At 37.9% G+C, this 26633-nt stretch overlaps 1 protein-coding gene across 3 annotated transcripts in view; it reads right to left on the bottom strand.

The window, feature by feature from the left end:
• Positions 1-23144, bottom strand: part of ZNF385B (zinc finger protein 385B) — a 294766-nt gene extending 271622 nt beyond the window's left edge. For 2 of the 3 annotated variants that reach the window (XM_040643318.1, XM_040643321.1), the window contains exon 1: positions 22829-23144. In XM_040643318.1, coding sequence (XP_040499252.1) covers positions 22829-23144 — 316 coding nt within the window. Of the gene's footprint in view, positions 1-1401; positions 1540-22828 lie in introns of all 3 variants that reach the window. The other variant, XM_040643312.1, reaches the window with a different exon arrangement.
• Positions 23145-26633: the final 3489 nt, after the last annotated feature.

Below are 26633 nucleotides of genomic sequence, written 5' to 3'. Positions count from 1 at the left end.
ATCAGCGTTGACAGAACACCGAAATCCTGGCAGTGAACCATAAATTGACCATTACCATAAAAAAGAGCTGCTAAATGAGAAACCATGTGCTCAGTATAAAACTAATTTCATGCTTTCAAAAGCACACAGTGGCTTCTAGCAAGATAGTGGCCCTGGGACTTGCTGAGACAGATTGGCGAACACAAATGGTTTGCTCCTGATGCGTCTGCTTAGCCAAGCTTTACATGTACTGGCAGTAAACGGGGTTCTCGAATCTTCTGTCAAACGAATACACACTTATCTATAACTTCAGAGTTGAAAGCTATAAAACAGCTGCCTCAATAAATTTAGCAGGAAAAACACATACACGTATATAAATACATAACCCATGTGCCATGTTAGCTTCCAATCAAATAAAAATAGATTTCTCTGCAGACCTAACATACTAAACCGACACTTAATAAGCATACTGCTTTGTGAATACATCATCACTCTCTGTCCTTTCTTCTTTAGAAACAGCTTCTCATCGTGTAGGAATTGGAGTTAGAGGAGCTTAAGCAATAGGACTCCATTTACTCGGGGGCTAACTTTGAGCTTGCCCTTATCTAGTTGGCTTGCAAATACTTCTAACGCCACATCTGACCTTTCTGGGCATGGTGATACACTAATTTAACTCTCCAGGTGAGCGTCGGTACTTTATTTACATTTAAGTAATAATATCTGCTACATTTAAAACGTCACGTCTAATTAAAACATGCTTTGTGAAGAAATGCTACTAATTTTCTCCTTCTTTCATTCAGTATACTGTCTCTAAAAATCAATTACTATAGGTTTTCCAGTGCATGACAGGTCATACCTTCTAATTATTAATGTCAAGCTTAACAAGGTGTCAAGTCCAGTATGTAATCTATTTCACTTACTTTCCTAGTTATGTCGTAAACATCACTTGTTTCCTCTTATTTTTCACGTCAAAGATTCTACAAAGTACATTTAGTTCACAGTTTTATATATATATATATATATATATATATATATATATATATATATATATACACACACACACACACACATACCTGAAGCACATCGTTGCACTGCTAATTACCTACTTTCAGTAATGACAGCAAATTGCATAATATCACTGACTTGTTCTGAATGCTTAAAATGCAAAGGAAGTCACCTACTGTTAAGATGTCCTCGGCAAACAGCACAGAAAGAAAAGAATGCAATCGCACCGTGCATTTAAGGAGTTACTTCCCAATAAAATTAAAGAATCATATATTTTGCTCCTCAGTGGTGCCCCTTCCAATCTGTCAGCGCGACGCGATAAACACAATTGATAACTCCACAGGATTCAACACAGCATAAAAATCTGCTACTGACACACCAGACCCCGCATCCAAGTTTTAGAATAAAAACGCTCACCTCTGCTAGGAAGTCCACTCCACATCCTGGCTGGGCTTTCACCAGCTCTGAGAGCAACCAAGTTGGATAAACAAAACTTCCAGTATGTGACCAGTGTGATGCACCGTGCTACCGAGACTTGGCTCCAGTCCTGATGATCTGTGTGACAGTACCACGCTCTATCAGTGCAGCTCCAAACCTTCCCAGATGCTGGCTTATTGCACTGCTCATTGAAAATCCTTTACACACTGGCAACATTTTAGGGAAGGACAAGCACACTCTGAGTCATTTGTAAAGAAAGCAGAGCAATTTCAATTCTCTATCTCCATGCGTGCTGAAACCAGAAGGACTGTCAACCTACAAGTCTGAGGTAGATTTATGCCGAGAAACAGGCAACCTAAGCCTTCATTATCAATGCATGAAATCAGCCACTGTGATCAAATTCAAGCAAACCGCAGAAAGGATATGATTATGAAAGGCTCCACAGATTTAGCACCAAACCTTGTGGAAGGAAGAATCATCTACTGAAATTGTGTAAATGTTAAAAATAGCTCTGGCTTTCCAACAATGAGCAGGATGCAGAGAAGAAATCAGTAGTATATATTATAAGGACTTATCATAAAAGCTGCAAAAATCAAAAGAGCTGTACGTTCCTGGGACTTTTCTATAGACAAATAAAATCACTAGAGGCTATCACACTAATAACAAAAAAAATTTTTAGTATATTAGATGTAGATGTCCAGGAAGGAACAAATTAAATATACTTTAACCCCTAATTGCTTGTTTCTAAATTAAAATAGTAATGATTGTAAAAGCGTGCAGGAATATGTTAACAGCAGGGCAAAATCCTATCCAATTTACTCTAAGACAAGTTCTTAAACAATAAAGATTTAGATGTGCCCTGTGTAATAAGAAAATAAACCTACAAAGTAAAGAATATTTTTAACCCCATAGTTCTTGGCTGTTTATTATTTTTTTAAAACTCTATAACTCATGAAAATCCCTACCCCCATCACCCCCAAATTTATACCTTTACCTTTCACCATCTTTTCTCTCTCCATACTAAAATATAAGATGCAAGAGACATTGACAACTCTAAAAAAGGTACAAGGTAGGATATCCTACAAAGTAGCAGCAACGATTTGAGATCACAAAGTATAGAGTTTTGACACATGCAAATTGCAAAGCAAAAAGAACATGAAACATTTATCAAAAATCACAAAAGTAACTGCAAGAAATTCCTAGTAAGTTACATTGACAAAGAACATATTAAAGGCTCTACTTAGATGGGTTTTAGGTTCTCACGGAGACCCTAAAGACACGGTAAAGCAGAATCCAATAAAGGCAACCCCGATTTGAGGATCTTCTGTAAATGACTGTGCTCAATTCTAGTAACACTACTAGCTCTTAGGTGCCACATTTAGTAGTAGCTATGAAATCCAGCTACATCTGTGTAAAAATAAGCACTATGCCTAACATACATTTATATAACACAGCATTTTGGAACAACTTTAAACATGGCACCCCCATAGGTATCCACATTACATCTTTATGTATATATTTGACTCCTTATGGGCCACTGGTTAGAACCCCTTCCTTGGAACAATTATAGACATACATGGAGCGGTCATGAACCCAGGCATGCTTGCCCATGTCACAGGAAAATGCACTTACCCTGTTGCAGGTACTTCTGCTACCTGAATTTCATTCATTTTGTGCCTCATGACTCACTGATTCAGCAATTGCTCAGTGTTTTCTCTCTGTCTCTGTCTCTGTGTGTGTGTGCTCTTCTAGTCTTAGAAAATTTTTCATGAGAGATTGTGTGCTTAAAACTCTTTTTATTATTACCATACATGCAGCTCCCTAGTAATAAGATAAAAGTTTAAAGTGAAACCATATTATTTGATTACAGGTCTTTAATCCCTAATGTAAAACCTTAGTGCCAGATGCATTTCAGAATTCAAAGGCTTTCAGGTTTTAGAAAGATAATACTCTGCATAGACCATGAATTATATAATGCCTCCCGTGGGGTCTGGGGCAACACTATAGTCAGACACATTAACATTTCTGCAGCAAAACATGTACATATTCAAACTAGATGGGATAAATAAAGACTATAATTAACCTCCTATCAGTTCAGGTCAGGTTTCGCCATCAATATGAATTATAAAACCTTCTGATTTTCAGGGCTTCTTGGATTGCAAGAATTGCAGGTTAGGAGACCTGTGGAAATGTTTACCTAAACTGTTATAGGGATTTGGATTGGAAAATGGTACCTAAAAAGTGTTCTCTTGCTTGAACAAGAGATTTGGAGATTAGCCCTGCTTTAACAGGAAAGTCAAAAAAATATGAGAGAAGGTGCTGTTAAGACTGAGACACAAAGCAGAGCAGAGATGGAGATGTAATGAAAGATGATGAAACTAGGGCACAGGAGCAGAAAGTAAGAAGAAGCCATTCAGAATTACTGTGTGGGGAAAAAAACAAAACATAATGATAATACCAAACACTCATTGATGAACTACTTTATATCGTAATGTGAAAGGCACTTGACGAAAATATTTCTTTTAGCCAGGTACTTTACAATTTTCAAAAGAAAATTTTAAAAGGAAGAATGTATTTCATAATGAGGCATGAAACATTGGGTTATCTCACTCTCTTATCATTGTACCCCAAAACAAAACATCCATAATGTGAAACATCATGTGTGAGAATGTCACAAACAAAAGTAAGCTTTATGAAGTAAAGGTCCCTATTTTACTGTTATATGCCATACACTATTTGGTGTAAGAGTTCTTCAGAATCACTTGTAGAAAAAATGTAGTAATATTCTTTACCATCAATACTCAAATTATTTAATTTTAAAACCCATTTTTAAAAAGAATATTTCTCCCCCCAAACATGAATATTATGTTATGTTTCCTTGGAGTTGTCCTATAAGTATATTTTCCGAATCCTTTTTTAAAGTAGGTACATTAAAGAACTTTAAGATACCATTAACCCTGGACTTAAGACTTTGGGCCTATAGAATATTCATCATCTTCGAAGACATGGTGGTCGAAGGAAACCAAGTTGCACTTATGTAGGATGAATAAGTCTAGAGAGATAAGGAATAGCACGATGACTATCAATACTGTATTGAATACTGGAATTTTGCTAAGAGAGTAGATTTCAGTTGTTCTCATCACACACAAAATAGTGATTATATGAGGAGATGGGTACACTAATTAGCTTGACTACAGTAATCATTTCACTATGTATATGTATATTGAGTCATGTTGTAACATTAAATATATACAATTCTTATTTAAAAAAATTAAAAGACTATACATACTCCACCTAAAAAGAAGAGCATTTCAGGGGCGCCTGGGTGGCACAGCGGTTAAGCGTCTGCCTTCGGCTCAGGGTGTGATCCCGGCATTATGGGATCGAGCCCCACATCAGGCTCCTCCGCTATGAGCTTGCTTCTTCCTCTCCCACTCCCCCTCCTTGTGTTCCCTCTTTCGCTGGCTGTCTCTATCTCTGTCGAATAAATAAAGACGCTTAACGACTGCGCTACCCAGGCGCCCCAAGAAGAGCATTTTTATTTTTTAAGATTTTATTTATTTATTTGACAGACAGACAGCGAGAGAGGGAACATAAGCAGGGGGAGTGGGAGAGGAAGAAGCAGGCTCATAGCAGAGTAGCCTGATGTGGGGCTCGATCCCATAACGCCGGGATCACGCCCTGGGCCGAAGGCAGACGCTTAACCACTGTGCCACCCAGGCGCCCCCAAGAAAAGCATTTCTTGAGTGACTTTTGGGGCCCAGACTTGCAGTGGAGAAGAGTTTCAGAGGCATTTAGGAGACTACTGGTCTTCCTATTGACTGTACAAAGTATAACAGAATGTGTGGCTCTCATTTTAGTGTCTAGAATGTGGTCACAAAGTCATTTTCCATGTGAAGAAGGAAACTGCATTTATTCAATTTTGACAGTACAACATAATTTAGTGAATTCTTTCTTTAGTAACTGAAATAGTGCCCTGGGGGTTTGCTGGAGTTATTGCAGCTTCTAAAAGCAACTGACTATCCAGTAAGTAACTCCCCAAGATCAAAATCAATCTCTTTATACCTTTTACATCATGTCCACATAAGAACAAATAAACTTCCAGCCTCTACAGGCCAAGAGTCTCTGGATTGCAAGGCTGGTTCACTAGAGGGCAGGCTCTTGAAATGGGTCTACATGATGTGAATGCCATCACACTCAGGCCAAACACACACACACACACACACACACACACACACACACACTAATCAGCCCACCCAGATCCTCCAAACTCGTCATGTAATCAGGAGAAAAGCAAACATGTTTTATAGTTGGCCAAAGACCCAGCTCCACAGACACCCTAAGCACAAGAATGAACACCAACCACACTGTCAGTTGTAACATTTCACAGGGATGCCTAGTTTGGAACAACTTCCAACAACCTCCTTGGCTATGATGCTGTAAAGGGTATGTAAGTGGAACATCTGTGTGAAGACAGTTGGTCAGTCAGGAGGACAACACATTTAACTCACCAAGAGAATCTGAACTTACTAATTTTAAATCCCTACTGAGCCAGCTACCAAAAGCCTTTCTCCACAGATTAGTTAAGTAACATACACACATACACAAAACCACCTAACAGATTTTAAGTTGATCTTTGATAATTTTGATCACTCAGCCACCCAAACACTTTCTGTCCTTGTCGAAGATTTAGTTCCACACTAAAGTGTCAGCACTAAAGCCACGCCTTGTATAAGGTAACATTTCCCTGTTAATAAATATATGTAAAAGTTCGTAGTCCAAAGCATTCTTAAAGCAAGGCTATCTGTCCTCACTAAAAAAGGGGCAGACCCTCCTTTTAGTTCTTTATTTTAAAAAGTTCCTTTAAAACTCTGTTATATGTCAATTCCTTAGAGTTTTGTACTTACATAATGAACAACCTTTTTATAGGTTTTAACCACATGTACAGACTATAGAGTTGTTTTATAATGACTTTTTTCAGGTCTACCTTAAAATGTTCTAGAATTCTGACACCACCCAAAATGGCTGGGGTTCTGTCTCAAAGCATTTGGGGGATTGGAGTTATAACTTGAGCCTTCATTCTCTTTCTGAATTGCTCTACTTTCATTCATAAAGAACCTCAGTAAACCCTACAATACAAATATCAATTGAGTTTACCTGGGGAGTACCAATGTGGGGCATTAATTCTATACTTACTCAGAAGAATAGAGTCAGGATTTTATAAGATACTTAGAAATTTATGATGATCAATTCTGGTCAAGACAAAGAGCCAGAAATGTATGTTAATATCTTTTCTACTGTATTATCACTGGGTCTAAATTATTCTAAGTAAGAGAATTCTTGGGTCCTATCAATAGGGATTTATACTAAAGAAAGCAAATGTCCTCTTCTTTAGAATCCAAGTTAATATATATTAAACCATGATCCATTTCCCTTCTAAGTCTGGTTTTCCTATGGAAAATTGTAGGAAGTTATACGGACTCTTTCTAAGTGGGCTGTATAATAATTATTCCATGAAAAGATTTCTATGGACTTATAATTAAGAGGTCTAGGAAAATAGTGCATTGTAAATAATTTAATCCATCTACTTCCATAGTAAAAGGCTTTTCTTACCTAGTGCACTTACTTACAGGAACTCACTGATGCTTGGTCAATGATTTGTTATACTTTCATCTTAGTACCTCTATTTTGCAAAATATTTCTTAGTTCAGTGATAAATGACTGTGTTAAGTCATAACTAAGTTAAGTGATAAACTGACTCATCAAAAATGAGGAAAAAGCAAGTATTTTAAACCATATGTTTCTGCTACAAAAGTAAAAGACATTCTGTTGATGAATTCTAGCCCTGTCTCTGCATCTACCTCACAAACCTACGTTTGCGTCATTAAGCATTAATGTTCACATCTAACAGCTCTTAAAATGAACTACAACTTTTTTTCCAGACAGAGAGCAATATTATGATCTTTAAGCAGTCATTTTTATTCCTGATAAGTGAAGCAGAATCTCCACGGACCCTTTCTCCTTCCCGCCCTTTGTCAGGAGTGAGACATGTGCCACCACCCTGGTAGCTCCCTTACAGATTTTGCCTAATTCCTAGAAGTTATTCACAAAGAGTCTGTAGAACGAGCACGCTCCTGCACACATGCATGTCCACATACATGCTCACCCCTTTGTGAGTATTCCTTTGCTCTCCATACTCATTAATAAGTTCCAGCAAAATGTGGGGTTGGAAACGAGGGACAGAGCTTACTTTCAATATACTTGGGGCACCATCTTGTGGTGATTCCATAGCGTTACTGTTTCAAGTTTAATTTCTAAAGTTCAAAATTGAGAGAACACTTTTGAGGATAAAATTTCATTTTAAATATAGAGGAGAGACGGTGTGAGAAATTTGGCCTATGAATTTAAAAACCCATACACATATTTTAATAGTTATAATACATTCCTGACTCTAGCAGCTGATTCTTGAATGTAGAATAGGAATGAAAATAAGAGATCATTAGATGGGAGGGGGGAAAAACAGCTGAGGATCCTGGAAGATCCTGGAGGCATCAAAGAGAAGCCCAGAGTACGGCAGTGAAGAAAAGGATACGTCATACAATGCTCCAACCCACAACCCACTTTCTGATCTTGCTCTCCACTTTTACCTCCAAGTACTTACTTCTACTTCCTGCTGCAAAATCACCTGGTTATATCATTCTCACCTTCCCCCTCCCTGCTCCCAAATTGTCCTCAACTTAATATCTACTCAGACTCAGTACAAAATTCCTAAGGCCATGTAAAAATGATGCCACTTCTCACAGCAAGAGGCGGAGTCAATGTTCCCACCACTTGAGTTTGAACTGGTCTTGTGACAAGCTCTGACCAAAAGACCAGAGTGGTTGCAGCTTCTGCTTTTGTTGACTGACAGTGATGCTCTGGGAATGGGTAACGAAGCCTCATCTAAGCACTGGACAAGGAGTCTCCTGGTGAGAATGATCCAGCACACAGCCAGCACCACTTCCAGATGCATGTGTGTGAGGCAATCATAGAGCATCTAAGCCAGCGACGTGCCGGCTACCTGCATGAGTGACCTCTTGGGAGTCTAGGACAAGAACACCTCGGTGAGACCAGCTCCAATCTCTGACCCAGAGAATTATGACTAAAATAAAGCATTGCTAAAAAAAAAAAAAAAAAAAGTCTAATGGCTATTATCCCAAATTTTCTTGTCTCTCCTGATTTTCTCACTCAGTTTCAGCCACATCTCAGCTTTTTGGATATGACAAACTGTTTCTCAATTTAAGATTTTAAACATTCTCTTTACTCCCTTTTAATCAGTATTTCTCCACTCTCTTTGCTTGACTAACTCCTGTTTAGTCTTAAAAGCTTCAACTTCAATGAGATTAGAAATTCTTTTGGAATTAATTGAAGGTGAGAAAGAAAATGGGCAGTTCAGTTAGCGGCAACTGGGAAAACCAAACATTAGATAACAAGGAAGCAGTCATGAATTCTTTTCATTTTTACTTTGTGAAGAATTTGTTGCAAAAAGTTATGAGAGGTAATGCAAAGGGTGAGGAGGATCTTAGACTTTGAATCTTTGTGTGGCCTTTGGAAAGACCTCCAAATCGCTCTGAGCTTCTTATCTATAATGGGAGGAGAGTCATACTTACCGTGTTGGGTTGTGAAAACTAACGTCATTATTTCAGTCTTTCTATGATAACCCCTATCTCCAGTGTACCTCAAATCAAGTACCAATGTGTCTCTCTTACGACAGTTCAGCTCAACCTTCATAACCTGGACCTGACCTTTCATAGTTTTAAATATTATTTGCACCAAATGAGTGCCAAGGGCAGGATCAGAGGTCACACCCTAAGAAAGAATCCTTCCCATTTTGAGGAAGTATGGATTCCCCAAACCCCGGAATATAATCAATCCTCCCCACCTTGATCCTTGGGGGCAATTTGATTCTCCATGACAGGCACAAATGTTCCTTGACAATACCAGGAGAGCAAAATGTAAAGTTAACGTTCATTACTCCAGCAGTAACCTCTAAGCACAAACTAGGCAATTTCTGCCCAACACAACTGACATCCATAGATAGAAAGCAATAACACCACGGTGAAGAACCAGGTCACAGAGTTAGGGTGACTTGTTCCCAATCCCAGGCTTGCTTCTTCTGGCTGCTACCTAACCTCTTCATTCCTCCTTCCCATTGTATGTAATAATAATAGCTTCCTCATAAATCTGTTGTGAGAATTTAAATAAGGTAACCTCCCTAGCACAATATCTAGCACACAAGGTGGGGCCTCATTCATCCACTTAACCACGGATGTCGGTCTACCTTCACTGTGTTTATGATACTGTAGGACTTACAGAGTTGCTTATAAAGTTCCCAGTTAGGGGTAAGGTTTGGTTGATGTTATCTTGTACAGGGGGGGCTATGTCCCTCTATTTCCATGACATCATCCCTCAATTTTATTGGGTCAGTGGATGCCCCAGGAAAAGACAAGGGACACAAGAAGGCCATCTTTCTCTTTCTTGACCAGTTCCTAATTATAGATTTATCTGAAATAAGAAGCACTTTTTCTGGGTATCAATCCTCCTCCATGGGTAGATTGGTGTTCTCAAAGTGTGATTTCAAACCAGAAGCTTCCATTGAGAATTTGTTAGAAATGCAAGTTCTCAGGTTCTACTCCAGGCCTACTGAATCAGAAACTTTCAGGATGGAGCCCAGCAATCTGCATTCTAACACACCCTCCAGGTGATTCTGATGCATGCTAAAATTTGAGAACCCCTGAGTTAGATTATGAGTTATTCACACATCAATTGCTTCAATTTTTTTTAGTACAAATACTCCTCAGAGAATTAGAACAGTAAATGGGATAGGATTGGTGGGGAAATACCGTAGCAATAGGCACTGAGGATAATAGGTCCTAGCCTTTGACAGCAGAGGGCAAGATGAACATCACTAGTTACCCTACATAGATAATAAATGTGGTCAAATTTATCTGAACTTTGGACGTTGTATGTGGGTTGTGGAAAATAATCTCTGCACAGTCAGGTGGTATCCTAAGGAAACACCAAGCTGAGATGTCTGGACTTGATGGGGAGACTCCTGGTTGACATAAACCAGAGTGGCACAGAAGAAATTAGGAGAACTTTGAATTCCAGCAGCTACCCCTGATTTTTTTTTATGCTGTGTTTTTCCTATGCTCCCACAGAACAAAGAAAACTCTCCTGTTCTAGGTACTTTCTATTTTGCCTGAGGGATCTTCCCTCCTTTTCACCCAATCGTATTTCACTCCAGTAAAGATAAACTATAGTTTGTCCCTACATGCATTTACATTGCAATCACTTCTATCTGGAATGTTGTTTTTCCTTGAATAACCCGAAACTCATCTTTGAATATTTACCACAAATATCACCTCCTCTGAGAAGACTTCCCTGACCTCTGTGAAGTTAACTATTCCTTTTCTCTGTCAGGACAGACGTCGGTGTGATTATGAAAGGTCAACATGAGGTATCCTGTGGTGGCGGTTACATGAACCTACATAGGAGATACACGTACACACAAATGAATTCAAACAAAACTGGGGAGACCTGAATAAGATTGGTAGATGGTATCCATTTCAACATCCAGACTGGCATGTTATTCCATAGTTTTACAAAATGTGTAATCGGTGGAAGCCGGAATGAGTTCAAGGAACTCATTATTTTACACAACTGCCTGTGACTCTCTAATCATTTCAATAAAAACTTCAGTTAAAAAACCTTAATAAATGTGACCACCTAAATACCCAGTCTTCTAGTAGCACTATCAGAGACAATAATGAGCACAAGTTTGGGGTTTGGCTTTTTAAATATTATCAAGTGTCTGCAAAGATTAATAAAACACAACTTCTTTTTCTTAAGTGTCCAGATGGATATCTAAATAAATGAATGACAATATGATATGCTAAGAACAGTGATAGATTTATATATAAGGTGGATGTCACAGAGAACTGATATCTTAGCTATGCTGAGTTTTCCAAGCCATGAATATGGTATGTCTCTCCATTTATTTAGATCTTGATTTATTTTCTCAATATTTTGTTATTTTCAGCATACACATCCTGCATATTTTTAACTGCATATCTAAGTGTTTTATTTTATTAGATGTGATTGTAAATTATATTGTTTTTAAATTGCAGTTTCCACATGTTTATTTTTAGTATATAAATATGCAATTGACTTTTCTGTGTTGATTCTCTATCCTGAAATCCTGCTAAACTCACTTATTAGTTTTAGGAATTCTTTCATAGATTCTTCGGGATTGATAGACCATCATGTCATCTGTGAAGTGAGGTAGACTTATTTCTTGCTTTCCAATTTGTATGCCTTTTATTTATTTATTCCTGCCTTATTATGGTGATGAAAATTTCCAATACTACTTGAATAAGAGAGATGAGAATGGACACTCTCTTCTCTTGCTCTTTTTAAATTTTTTATTTTATTAATTTTTAAATTTTAATTCCAGTATAGTTAACACAGTGTTATATTAGTTTCAGGTGTACAATATACTGATTCAACAATTTTATATATTGCTCAGTGCTCCTCAAGATAAGTGTACTCTTTAATCCCCATCAACCTATTTCACCCATCCCTTTAGCCACCTCACCTCTGGTAACCATCAGTTTATTCTCTATAGCTAAGATCTGTTTCTTGGTTTGTGTCTCTCTTTTTTCCTTTGTTCATTTGTTTTGTTTCTTAAATTCCACATATGAATGAAATCATATGGTACTTGTCTTTCTCTTATTTTACTTAGCATTATTCTCTCTAGCTCTGTCCATGTTGTTGCAAATGTCAAGATTTCATCCTTTTTATGGGTGAATAATATTCCATTGTATATATACACCACGTCATCTTTAGCCATTTATCTATCAATGGACACGGGCTGTTTCCATAAGATGGCTATTGTAAATAATGCTACAATAAACATAGGGGTGCATATATCGTTTTAAATTAGTGTTTTTGTATTCTTTGGGTAAATACATAGTAGTGAGATTACTGGATCATAGGGTAGTTTTGCTTTTAACTTTTTTTTTTTTTAAGATTTTATTTATTTATTTGACAGAGAGAGACAGCCAGAAAGAGAGGGAACCCAAGCAGGGGGAGTGGAAGAGGAAGAAGCAGGCTCCCAGGGGAGGAGCCTGATGTGGGGCTCGATCCCAGAACGCCGGGATCATGCCCTGAACCAAAGGCAGACGCTTAACAACTGAGCCACCCAAGCGCCCCTGCTTTTAACTTTTTGATTAACAGTATTGAGATACTGTTTTCCACAGTGGCTGCACCAGTTTGCATTCCCACCAACAGTTCAAGAAGGCTCTTTTTTTTCTCTCCCCATATCTTTACAAACATTTGTGGTTTCTTGTGTTTTTGATTTTAGCCATTGTGACAGGTACAGGGTGACATCTCATTATGGTTTTAATTTGCATTTCCCTGATGAAGAGTAATGTTGGGTATCTTTTCATGTGTCTGTTGGCCATCTGCATGTCTTCTTTGGAGAAATGTCTGTTCCTGCCTTCTGCCCACTTTTTAATTGGGTTGTTTTTTGGGTATTGAGTTGTATATGTTCTTTATATATTTTGGATACTAACCCTATATCAGAGATGTCAGTTGCAAATATCTTCTCCCATTCAGTATGTTGTCTTTTAGTTCTGTTGACTGTTTCCTCCACCATGCAGAAGCTTTTTATTTGGATGCACTCCCAATAGTTTATTTTTGCTTTTATTTCCCTTGCCTCAGGAGACGTACCTAGAAAAATGTTGCTATGGCTGATGTCAGACACATTACTGCCTGTGATCTCTTCTAGGACTTTTATGGCTTCAGGTCTCAATTTACATCTTTAATCCATCTTAAGTTTATTTTTGTGTATGGTTTAGGAAAGTGGTCCAGTTTCATTCTTTTGCATGGTTCTGTTCAGTTTTCCCAATACTATTTGTTGAAGATCTTTTTCCCATTGCATATTCTTGTCTCTTTTGTCAAAGACTAATTGACCATATAATCACAGGTTTGTTTCTGGGTTTTCTATGCTGTTCCATTGATCTATGTGTCTGTTTTTGTGCCAGTACAATACTGCTTTGATTACTATATCTTTGCAGTGTAATTTGAAATCTGGAATTGTGATACCTCTAGCTTTGTTTTTCTTTTTCAAGATTGTTTTGGCTATTCGGGGTCTTCTGTGGTTCCATACAAATTTTAGGATTATTTGTTCTAGTTCTATGAAAAACACTATTGGTATTTTGATAGGGATTGCATTAAGTCCGTAGATTGCTTTGGACAGTATGGACATTTTAGGACAATTTGTTTGTCCTACCCATGAGCATGTAACATCTTTCCATTTGCTTCTGTTGTCTTGATTTTCTTTCATCAGTGTTTCATAGTTTTCAGAGTAAAGGCCTTTTACCTCCTTAAGTTTATTCCTAGAGACGTTATTATTTTTGTGCAATTGTAAATGGAACTGTTTTCTTAATTTCTTTCTGCTGCTTCGTTATTAGCGTACAGAAATGTAAGGTATTTCTGTATATTGATTTTGTATTCTGTGACTTTCCTGAATTCATTTATTAGTTCTAGTAGTTTTTGGTGGAGTCTTCAGGGTTTTCTGTATAGAGTATCATGTCATCTGCAAATAGTGAAAAGTTTTACGTTTTCCTTACAAATTTGGATACTTTTCTTCTGCTTGTCTGATTTCTGTGACTAGGGCTTCCAGTACTATGTTGAATAGAAGTGGTAAGAGTGGATATCCTTGTCTTGTTCCTGATTTTAGGAAGAAAGGGCTCAGTTTTTCCCAGTTGAGTATGATACTAGCTGAGGGTTTTTCATAAATGGCATTAAAAAAAAAAAAAGGAGCAGAAGAAGGAGGAGAAAGAGAAGAAGGGGGAGGGGAAGGGGGGAAGAAGAGGAGAAAAAGAAGATTATTTATTTATTTGAGAGAGAATGAGCAGTGGGGAGGGGAAGAGGGAGAGGGTAAAGCAGACTCCCTTGCTGAGCAGGGAGCCCTGACACAGGGCTCAATACCAAGACCCTGAGATCATGACCTGAGCCAAAGGCAGATGTTGAACCAACTGAGCCACTCAGGTGTCCTCATATATGGCCTTTATTATGTCGAGGTATGTTACCTCTAAACCTACTTTGTTGAGGGTTTTTATTATGAATGGAGGCAGTACATTGTGAAATGCTTTTTCTGCATCTATTTAAATGATCATATTGTTTCATCCTTTCTTTCATTGATGTGATGTATCACATTGATTTCTGAATATTAAACCACTTTGGCAACCCAGGAATAAATCCCACTTAATCATGGTGAATGATTTTTTTGATATATTGTTGGATTCGATTTGCTAAAATTTTGTTGAGGATTTTTGTATCTATGTCCATTAGAGATATTGACCTGTAGCTGTCTTTTTTTGTAGTGTCTTTATTTGGTTTTGGTATCAGGGCAATGCATGTCTCATAGAATGAATTTGGAAGTTTTCTTTCCTCTTCTATTTTTTGGACTAGTTTGAGAAAAATAGATATTAACTCTTCTTTAAATGTTTGGTAGAAGCCACCTGTAAAGCCATCTGGTCCTGGAACTTTGTTGGGTGTTTTCAATTACTGATTCAATTTCATTGCTGGTAATTGGTCTGTTCAAATTTTCTATTTCTTCCTGATTCAATTTTGGGAGGTTATATGTTTCCAGGAATTCATCCATTTCTTCCAGGTTGTCCACCCTTATTTTGCTCTTGGTCTTAAGGTAAAGCATATGGTCTTTCACCATTTAGTATGATGTTAGCTGTAGGCTTTTTGTAGTGCTCTTTATTAAATTGAGGTAATTTCTCTCTATTCCAAACCTGCCGAGAGTTTTTATCATAAATGTGTGTTGAGTTTTTTAAAATTCTTTTACTTCAATTGATACGATCATATGATTTTTCTTCTTCAGTTGTTGATATGATGTTTTATATTATTGATTTTCAAATGTTGAACCAATCTTATAAATCTGGACTAAATCCAATTTGGTTATGGTGTAAAATTCTCTTTACACATTACTGGATTCAGTTTGTTTATATTTTATTGAGAAATTTTAAGTCTAAGTTCATGATTAGTTTGTAGCTTTCTTTTTATATATAGTCCTTGTCTGATTTTGATAGCAGAGTAATAACCCCATAAAATAAGTTGGGGAGTGTTTCCTCCTCTTCTATTTTCTGGAATAAATGTATAAAATTGGTGTTCTTTAAATGCTTGGCACAATTCTATAGCAAAACCCTGTGGATCTATAAATTTCTTTTTGGGGAGCTTTATTATGCAGTCTTCTAAGTTACCAAATTTCTGAATATAAGTTTATAGTATTTGCTTATTAGATTTTTAATTGTGGCAAGTTCTGTAGTGATATCACCTATATCATTTGTGTCTTCTTTCTTTTTAATCTTTGTCAGTTTTGCTAGAGGCTTATAAATTTCATTGATTTTTTCCCCCAGAGAACCAGCTTTTTGTTTCATTGATTTTTCTCTATTGTTTTCCTATTTTCAACTTCAGATATTTCTGCACTTGAACTTTATTATTTTCTTCTTTCCGCTTGGTTTGGGTTTATTTTTTCTCTTCTTTTCTAGTTTCTTAATGCAAAGACTTATTTATTGGAGACGTTTTCTCATTTCAAATATCAGCATTTGGTGATTTAAACTTTCTTCTCAATACTGTTTTAGTTACATCCCACATATTTTGATATGTTGTTTTCTATTTTCATCTAGTTCTATGTATTTTTTCTTTCCTTTGAGCTTTATTCTTTGATTCATGGGTTATTTAAGAGATATGTTATTTTCCTGTTGGTTTTCTATTGTTTTCTAGTTTAATTTCATTATGATCAGAGATCATTTAAATGTGTTAAGGTTCCTCTTATAGCCTGGAATATGGCCTCTCAGTGAATGTTCCAAGGGGATTTGAAAAAAATATATGTTCTACTGTTGTTGGGTGGAGTTCTAAATAATTTAATTAAATCCTATTGGCTTATTATATTGTTTAGATCTTCTATGTCCTTGATGAGTTTTTGGTCTGGCAATTCTATCAGATGCTGAGAGAGAATTGCTGAAGTCCTCAATTATAATTGATACATGAACATTTAGAATCATTATGTATTCCTTCTTCTGGGTGGATTGGACCTCTTATCATAACATGATGTCTTTCTTTGTCTCTAATAATATTCTTTGTTCTGAGGTCTGTCTTATCAGATATTAATATACTCATGCCTTTTTTATTTTTATGACTGCATAGCATATTCTTTTCCACCCTTTTACTTTCAACCTATATATATCATTGACTGTGCAATGAGTTTCTTGTTGGCCATATATAACTCGGTCATTTTTTTAATCAGCTCTGAAAATCTCTTTTGATTGTTATATTTGGACCATTTACATGTAAGGTAATCATTAATATGTTATTACTTAAGTCTGCCATTTTATTATTTGTTTTCTATTTGTTTCCTCTGGTTCTCATTTCTATGTTTATCTTTTCTTGTTGTCCTGTGAGTTACTTGAAAATTTTTGTAGTACTCCATCTTGATTTATTTATATTTTTTTTGATTGTATCTCTTTACAAATTTTCAGAGTAGTTGCTATGGGTATTACAATATACATACTTACCACAATCTCCCAGCACCATCATTTATTTTTTATTTATTTTTTTTTTTACTGTTCTTTAATGATTTTTTATTATATTATGTTAGTCACCATACAGTACATCCCCGGTTTTCGATGTAAGGCTCGATGATTCATTAGTTGTGTATAACACCCAGTGCACCATGCAATACGTGCCCTCCTTACTACCCATCACCAGCCTATCCCATTCCCCCACCCCGTCCCCTCTGTAGCCCTCAGTTTGTTTCTCAGAGTCCATAGTCTCTCATGCTTCATTCCCCCTTCTCATTACCCCCCCTTTCTTTTCTGCTTGACTTATTTCACTTAGCATTATCTCCTCCAGTGCCGTCCATGTTGTAGCAAATGTTGAGAACTCGTTCTTTCTGATAGCTGAGTAATATTCCATTGTATATATGGACCACAACTTCTTAATCCAGTCATCTGTTGAAGGGCATCTCGGCTCCTTCCACGATTTAGCTATTGTGGACATTGCTGCTATGAACATTGGGGTGCATATGGCCCTTCTCTTCACTACGTCTGTATCTTTGGGGTAAATACCCAGTAGTGCAATTGCTGGATCATAGGGTAGCTCTATTTTTAACTTTTTGAGGGACCTCCACACTGTTTTCCAAAGTGGCTGTACCAGCTTGCATTCCCACCAACAATGTAGGAGGGATCCCCTTTCTCCACATCCTCTCCAACAATTGTTGTTTCTTGCCTTGTCTATTTTTGCCATTCTAACTGGCGTAAGGTGGTATCTCAGTGTGGTTTTGATTTGAATTTCCTTGATGGCTAATGATTTTGAACATTTTTTCATGTGTCTGTTAGCCATTTGTATGTCTTCATTGGAAAAGTGTCTGTTCATATCTTCTGCCCATTTTTTGATTTGTTTATTTGTTTCTCGTGTATTGAGTTTGAGAAGTTCTTTGTAGATCTTGGATACCAGTCCTTTATCTGTAGTGTCATTTGCAAATATATTCTCCCATTCCGTGGGCTGCCTCTTAGTTTTTCTGACTGTTTCCTTGGCTGTGCAGAAACTTTTAATCTTGATGAAGTCCCATAAATTCATTTTATCTTTTGTTTCTCTTGCCTTTGGGGATGTATCATGAAAAAGGTTGCTTTGGCCGATGTCGTAGAGGTTGTTGCCTATGTTCTCCTCTAGAATTTTGATAGACTCCTGTCTCACATTGAGGTCTTTCATCCATTTGGAGTTTATTTTTGTGTATGGTGTGAGATAGTGGTCAAGTTTCATTCTTTTGCATGTAGCTGTCCAATTTTCCCAGCACCATTTATTGAAGAGACTGTCTTTTTCCCACTGGATGTTTTTTCCTGCTTTATCAAATATTAGTTGCCCAAAGAGCCGAGGGTCCATTTCTGGGCTCTCTATTCTGTTCCATTGGTCTATGTGTCTGTTTTTGTGCCAGTACCATGCTGTCTTTGCCAGCACCATCATTTAAATACTTCAAATGGAGTACCAATATCTTACTTCCATTTGGGTCCCTTGAAGTTCTGCACTTTTAAATATCATTGTCTTGAATATCAAATGGTTATAAATTTTGTTTTACTCATCAAATATGATTTATACAACTTGAGGAAAATTACAGTGTAAGGATTAATTTTATGTGTCAAACCTTGACTGGGCCATGGGCTGCCCAGATATTTGGTTATTCTGCATTCTGTTTGGGTGTTTCTGTGAGTTTGTTTTGTATGAATTTTACACTTAAATCTATAGACTGAGTAAAGCAGATTGCTCTCCGTAATGTGGGTGGCCCTCATCTGGTCAGCTGCAGGCCTGAATAAAAGAGTCCTCCTGTTCTTCCAGAAGCTGAGATTTAAAGGTTTTGAATTCTAAGCTTAGTGAATGAACTGCCAGTGGTTAGGGGTCAGTCACTTCTTATTCAGAGAAATGGCTTAAGTCTCAACCATTACCCTGTGGACCCCACTTCCATCCTTGCCAACCCCTACTCTATAATAAGGCTGACAGAGAAGAAGGAAAGTTACCTCTGAAACTGACAATTCTTAGGAAGGTTACCTCTACTACCACATGTTTTCTCCTTTGTGGGGAAGATGGGATACCATTTTCCTCTGTGTATCAGTCTGCTAGGGCTGCTGTAACAAAAGCACCACAAACTAGGTAAAAATATATCAGTCACAGTTCTGGAGGCTGGCAGTCCAAGGTCAAGGTGTAGCAGGGTTGGTTCCTTCTGGGGATTCTGAGAGAAGGACTGGTTCCTAATCTCTCTCTTTGGTTTGTAAATGGCTGTCTTCTTCCTGTGTGTCTTTACATCATCTTTTCTTTTTGTGTGTCTGTATGTCTAAATTTCCCCTTTTTATAAGGATATCAGTCATAATGAATCAGGGTCAGCCTAACTCTAATGACTTCATTTTAACGTAATTTACTTTGCAAAGGCTCTATCTACAAATAGGGTTACATTCTGAAGTACTGAGGATTAGGACTCCAACATATCCCTTTCTGGAGGAGTGCACAATTCAGCCCACAACACTCCCTAAAGCCAAGCAATGGGCAAAAAGGGAAGATTGGCATTTTGTTTCTTGATTCAGTGCCTACTTTGTCAGTGGACTTCCCAGTCTCCCCTGTGCTACCTGAGCAGAGAGAGAAATGTGGAGGAGCCCCTCACACCCCACTCCACTTCTACCTGCCTGTGCCCCAGTAGCTCCAGGTTTTGGAGAGGAATGTTAGTTGTCAGATGTATTCTGTACATTCCCTCAAGCTCTAAGAGTTGATAAATACATAGATAAGAATAGAGGACACAATCTTGCCAAGACTCCACAATGTGGGAGAAAGAGGCATACACAATTGAGGTATGGAGTCTTTTGCTACAAAGTGGGGGTAAATTGAGAGATGCAACTAAATCTCAGGGACTTCCAATGCCTGGGGGACATTTTGGTGGAGTTCTTCATCCACAGGCTCTGTCAGGAGCACTTGTGACCCAGAGACAACCAGAATAGCAATCTCCTACCAAGAATAGCATTGCAACCTTGCGGAGGCTGTAAGATAAGGCCACTTCCACCCCTCCATCCCTCCATGGGCAGAAGGGTAGGCTGAAGCAGGGGAAGCTGAGAGCTAACTGCATCCCATCCTCCACTCTCAACTCCAGGGTCTATCTAGCCAAATCTTAACTTGGCTCTGACATGGATGTTTTTATAAATAGAGCTGAGTCATTTAAATCAAAGTCCCTCTGAATATACAAAAGTGAGAAGTTATGGGCTGAGAAACTGTTAAGGGAACTGCTACCCAGCAGGAAACAGACGTTTGATAGATCAAAACTGAAGAAAGTGACTGGAAAAAATAAAACCGTGTCAGTCTTGCTCCTCAGTGAGTTGAGACTAAATGTACACATAGCACTAAGGTATATTCTACCCTACTTCCTGCTGTTTCACTTAGCATGGTATCCTGGACAGGTTCCCCTGTCATTAGGTATTTTTAGAAATACAATTTTTAATGACTCTAGTTTCTATCATTCATCTTATAAACGTACTTTAATGTATTTAACCTTTCTCCCATTGGACATTTGGGATACACTTAATAGTTTGGAATTATAAGTCATGTCATGATCATCTTTGTACATACATCTATGTCTAATCTCTATTTCAAAGAGAAAAAGACATTGTTATACCTACTTTTTTTTTTTTTTCCAAATGGGAGGATTACTGTTAACTACTTTCAGAGATTAAGTGACTTGCCTTCATCATATGCTAAACCCATCTTTTGACAATGGATAATTAACTATATTATCAGTGTATGAAAGTCGTCCTTTATACCTCATGTACAACTTGAAAAGCGGACTCATTTTGTACCCATTTTCCCATATACTAATATTGCCTTATAGAATATATCCATAATATTCTGTGTATGTCTTAGCTAAATTTATGTCAGCTAATTTCATTAGCATGGAGAAACTCATGAGTTGGAGCTTTACATGTCTATTTTCAAAACCCATCAAAGTGGGATAGTTCACCATGATAGCAACAATTTGTGACCACAAATATATTATAGCACACAGGTCTGAATTTAACCTGAGTGTTACTGCATGGCAGGAAATAGCAGTAAAGTAGTGACAAAGAATAATGGCTTCACTATTAACTAATTAAATATGGTTGGAATTCTAGACCTGCCATTTCCATGTCATACAACCTAGACAAATTATTTTATCTCTCTGTGCTCCATTCCTAGTCCGTAAAGTAGGGATAATCATAGTGCCTACCTCAGGGTTGTTGAAAGGATTCAAGGAGAAAATTCCTAGAAAGGACCAGAAAATGGCCCATAAAATATAATCAGTTAATGTTAGCTACTAGTCTCACTAATTAGAAGTCACAGGTTAATCTCAATTTAGACATACATATTTGCCTCTAAAGGACACCATTCACACCTTTACTCAAGACTATTTGCTCTCTGATTCAGATATAAGAAAATAAATCAGTTTTTAACCTGACACCAACTCTATCTTACTATGTAAATACAGATACATCAATGCATCTGTGACTATTTGCATCATCATAATAAATAAAGACAAAATGGAGAAGTAATTTTTCACTATTATAATAAATATGTATCTTATAACCTTGAAGTTCCTTTAAGTTCTTTCACAGCATGCTAAGTATTGATTGGGGAAAATAATTTAATGAAATTAAATCACACACTGAGTAAAAAGCAGTTAGGTTTAGCTTGAAATATAAAAATCACTTCTTTACAGCACACACACAATTTTCACTGGAGCTCAATATGGGTCATGCCATAACTTCACAAAATGAAAAAGTATGTAACAGCACCAAGTGAAATTCCAACAAATGGCTGCTCGGCATCATCGCATTCCACGGTGAAGCCTCATTACCAGAATCTGCTAGAGTGGAATTTGGAGAACTTCCGCCACATTTACAAGGAGGCTTCTCTTGGTCTCCCACATAAACCTGGGTAGGAGGCCCCCCTTTCTGTAGAAATCTTCACCACACATCACAGTAAATTTCACATTTTCTTTGGTTGTGCCCTAGTTGAAGACACCCAATGACCAGCAATGTGGAGGAGGAAGGGCTGCCTAAGGATAAGATAAAGAATTTGAAAGATTGTTTCTCAGATTCAAGGCAGATGCGAGAAATGTGAAAATTTCTAAGCTTCTGCCTCTACCCACCCATGGGACAGGGTGGGAGGTGAGAGGGGAAGCAAGAAGGTACTTGCAACAGGGCCCGAGCTCAGAGGTAAGCCTTGTTGGTTTTGGCAGTGTCTGCTCCTATTGTTAGAACACCACTGGCACACTGCTGCCAACTCCCTAAAAGAATATAACATGTCTAACACTCAAGATTAATGCTCCTTTCCTGCATCACGGGATGTTATAAATAAAGCTGTAGCTTTTTATGTATATCAAGTAGTACACTACCCTACAGAAAGCAGATGAAGGAAACCCAAGAAAGCCTAATTTTGCAGAGAGAGGGAACAGAAAAATGACATCACTGATCTATCTTAAATTCATTTCAAATTAGGAAACGTTCACACACTACGAGAATACAGGACCAAGTCTACGATCCAATACACAACATTGCATGTGCGTGTATCATGTGTCTAATTTAATATATACGAATTTCTTATATAGCCACATACATACACAGAAGTAACAAGCAGCTCTTGGAATTAACTGTAGGGAAAAGAATATATATTATTGTGGTGGTAGCTTTATAGCGAGAGAGATCTTACTCTAGAGCCTTCGTTTTCTAGAACAGCGCCATTTCTCCCAGCAGCTCATGGAGCCCTGGGCCCTCGCACCTACCTGCGCTGGTGTTGGTGCCGGGGCTGGCCAGCTGCTGCCCTGAGCCCTGAGCCGGCGGCGGGGGCTGCCCATCACTCAGCTGCTTGACTCGCTTGCGATGGGATTTTCCATTGTAATGGACTTGGGCCTGGGCTGCAGAGTTTAGCTGGATGTTGCACACCTCACAGAAGGAGAACAGAATTTTCTTTTTCTCTTTACTCAACTGGTCCTCAGGCCTGTCATTCTTTATCCCCTTTTCTTCAAAGCCCCGTAGAAAAGTGGCCATATTCATAATACCATCTTCAGGGTAATCGTTAGGGCTTAATGAGTACTTCATACCTGAAAACAAAAAAAAAAGTACAGGTACTTGTGAAATATATGCTTTCTGATTTTCTAGTAGGAGTACAAATTATTTTCATGATTTAGGATAAGTTAAAAGTCTTCCAGCTACTCAGTGGATGCTCTTTGAAAAAGTTATCAAAACTACCTCATTGAGCAAATATGGTCTTTGAACATGTTTCCTCTGTTCAAGGAATTGAACATGGACGACTTTCCTCATGTTTACTCTGATAAAGGAGTACTTCCTCCTTTATCCTCATCCCACCCTCCCCCCACCTCCCGATTCCTTTGCCCTTTCTAACTCCTGCCCACCCTTTAGATCTTACCTGGAGTACTACCCTCTCCAGGTAACCCGTCTGACCCTAGACACAGCCGGATCCCTGGTGACATGCTCCCTTAGGGCCATGTGACCTCCCTTCAGAGCATCCATCACCGTACGCATGTCATATGTATTTATGCAATTTCATTTATGCGTTTCTCTGATAGAGTATGAGTTCTATGAGGGCAGTAACCTCCTTTCTGGATGTCCCTTAGGCCTAGAACTGTACTTTCTACATAATAGGCATTTAAATACCTATTGAAGGAAAGAATAAATGTTATGAACCCAGAATTGTGAAAAAGGGTATGTATAGGCACAAAGTATATATAATGCATGCACACCTGCCAATAGACCTATGCCCTTAGCCGGGGAGGAGGTGAATAACAAAGATTAAAACACAGTATGTCTGCAACTTACATTAAGTTGTGTTCCAGAAGCCCCTTTATAAGTCAGCCAGTGGGAATTTGAACATATTTTCTTATAGTTGTAGTGAAACAAACTGTATTTAGGTTTCCAGATTAGCCCATAAATATCAATTTAATTTTTGATGAGGTTGAAATGCAGAACATCTGAAATAAAAAATAAAAGAAATACAGTAAATGGCAAACTAGTCATTGAAAAATAGAAAAAGAGTAGACTAAGATATAATTTTAAGTGCTGATTTTTTTTTCTTCATTTAGTTAGATAAGGGTATAGTGATCAATAATAACTTCATTGAAGATTTTAAAGGAAGCTTTTCAGTACCTCAAGAACCTTCACCTGTTGTAGATGGGTCTTGGCTTTTTATTTTCTCAGTTCCACTTTAACATGTAATTTTTAAATTTTATTAATACCACTATTACCAGCATTTTTATACTTTATTAGAAAAACTTGGATTTTTCTTTCCTAAGGAGGAAAGTCACTTTCCTCGTCACACAGAACACTTAACTTTTGACACTTCTGGTCACCACGTGTATGGAGGTTTTCCCCCCAAGCCAAGCAATCCTCTGTGACACCAGCCGGGTGTCCTTCAGTGTAACTCAATTTTGACACTATGTACCCAGAGATAGCAACATATCCCACAGGTTAAGGGCTCAGTCACAAGACTGCCTCCTCACCACCCCCCCCCCCAACACACATTTCAGACACCTGCCAAAGCCCAGCCTGTTACCTGTGCTTCTGACCAACCCACTCTATAGCGGAAGTTCCAACGACCCACTCCTTGGGTTCAGTTAATTTGCTAGGGTGGCTATAGAACACAGGGAAACAGTTTACTTATTATAAAAGATATAATAAAGAATGCACATGAAGATCCGAATGGAAGAGATGCGTAGGGCAAGGTATGTGGGAAGGAGGAAGCTTCCACGCCCTCTCTGGGTGTGCCACTCTCCCAGCGCCTCCATATGTTCATGAACCTAGAAGCTCTCTGAACCTTGTTCTTTTGGGATTTTATGGAAGTTTCATCAAGTTGGCATGACTGATCATTTACTCTCCTCTCCTTTTCAAGAGAATCAGGGATAGGGCTGAAAAGTCCAAGCTCCTAACCATGGCTTGGTGGCCAGCCCTTACACAAGAACCATCCAGGAGCCCACCCAGAATTGCCTCATTGGGACAAAAAGACATTCCTATCACTCAGGAAATTACAAGGGTTTCAGGACCCCTGTGTCAGGAACCAGGGTCAAAGACCAAATATTAGAACAAAAGATGTTCCTAGTTCTTATCACTTAGAAAATGATAAGGGTTTTAGAAAAAACTCTGTACCAAAAACTGGGGGCAGAAACCAAATATATTTTCTGTTATCTCACACATACTTATCAGCGTGATTATGGCAATGCTTTTGCTTCTCAACTAAAAAGACACTCTCAGAGAAGAAAATAATATTCATGTAACAATTGGGTAAAAACTAAGGGAAAAGGAGTATACATGAGAAAGAATTGGCTGAGGTGAACAGTACTATGCCATGAGGGATGAAGAATTCAGATAAAGAAAGGATTATGGCTTGTGAGGGATTCCTGCCTATGGGATAAACTCAAGAGGTGGAAGGACATTGGCTTTGAGCAGTTCTGTTGATTCAAGTTGGCTTAGAGCTATTTGAAAAGGAAGGAGCAACTACAGACTAGTCCATATTTGGAGTGTTCGCCTGCTGAATATTTAAAAACAGAAAATGAGTTATAGCACAGGGTATGACCGTAAAGATAGGGGTTGATTCTATGTATACAATGTGCCAAAAAGAACTTATTTACACCCATACACCCTATTGCAAAGAGCCATTGTGCATTATACCATAGGCTAAATCCTAACCTTCAGTGAGTTGTAGAAAATTGCTAATTTTGGGGTGCCTCAGTGGCTTAGTCGGTTAAGCACCTGCCTTTGGCTCAGGTCGTGATCCCGGGGTTCTGGGAGCAAGCTCCGCATTGGGCTCCCTGCTCAGTGGGGAGCCTGCATCTCCCTCTGCCTCTCCCCTGCTCATGCTTTCTCTCTCTTTCTCACAAATAAATAAATAAAATCTTTAAAAAAAAAAGAAAGAAAATTGCTAATTTTGATATGTAGAACCTATTTGTCCCATAAATATTTTATCCTGATGTCACCATTTTAAGGAACTCTATTTCACAAAATTTATTTTTAAATTTATTCAAATTATACATAAATCAAGTTTAAACAATCCCCATAGCTGAGTTGCAGAAAATAATTCAGTTATAATTAAAATGTGATTTAACTGCATATACATCAATATTTTTGCTTTTATCTCCTAAATTCAAAACATTATTGGAGAAGAAAGGGATAAAGAAAGGGGGGGGTAATCAGAAGGGGAAATGAAACATGAGAGACTATGGACTCTGGGAAACAAACTGAGGGCTTCAGAGGGGAGGGGGGTGGGGGAATGGGATAGGCTGGTGATGGGTAGTAAGGAGAGCACGTATTGCATGGTGCACTGGGTGTTATATGCAACTAATGAATCATGGAACTTTACATCAAAAACTAGGGATGTACCGTATGGTGACTAATATAATATAATAAAAAATATTAAAAAAATAAAATAAATAAAAATGTAATTAAATCCTTTTGGACAGAGCCTCAAGAAAAAAAAAAACATTATGGTATCACAAAGCCATTTTTCTCATAAAACTTCAGAAAAATATCAGTAACATATAAAAGTTATGTTCAAATATATACTTCGTGTCCTCTCAA

Source organism: Ursus maritimus, unplaced genomic scaffold (genome assembly GCF_017311325.1).
Source record: "Ursus maritimus isolate PB19 unplaced genomic scaffold, ASM1731132v1 scaffold_1, whole genome shotgun sequence".
NCBI classification, from domain to species: Eukaryota; Metazoa; Chordata; class Mammalia; order Carnivora; family Ursidae; genus Ursus; species Ursus maritimus.
Note: the sequence above shows the minus strand (reverse complement) of the source record. Positions and strands in the feature narration are given on the sequence as shown.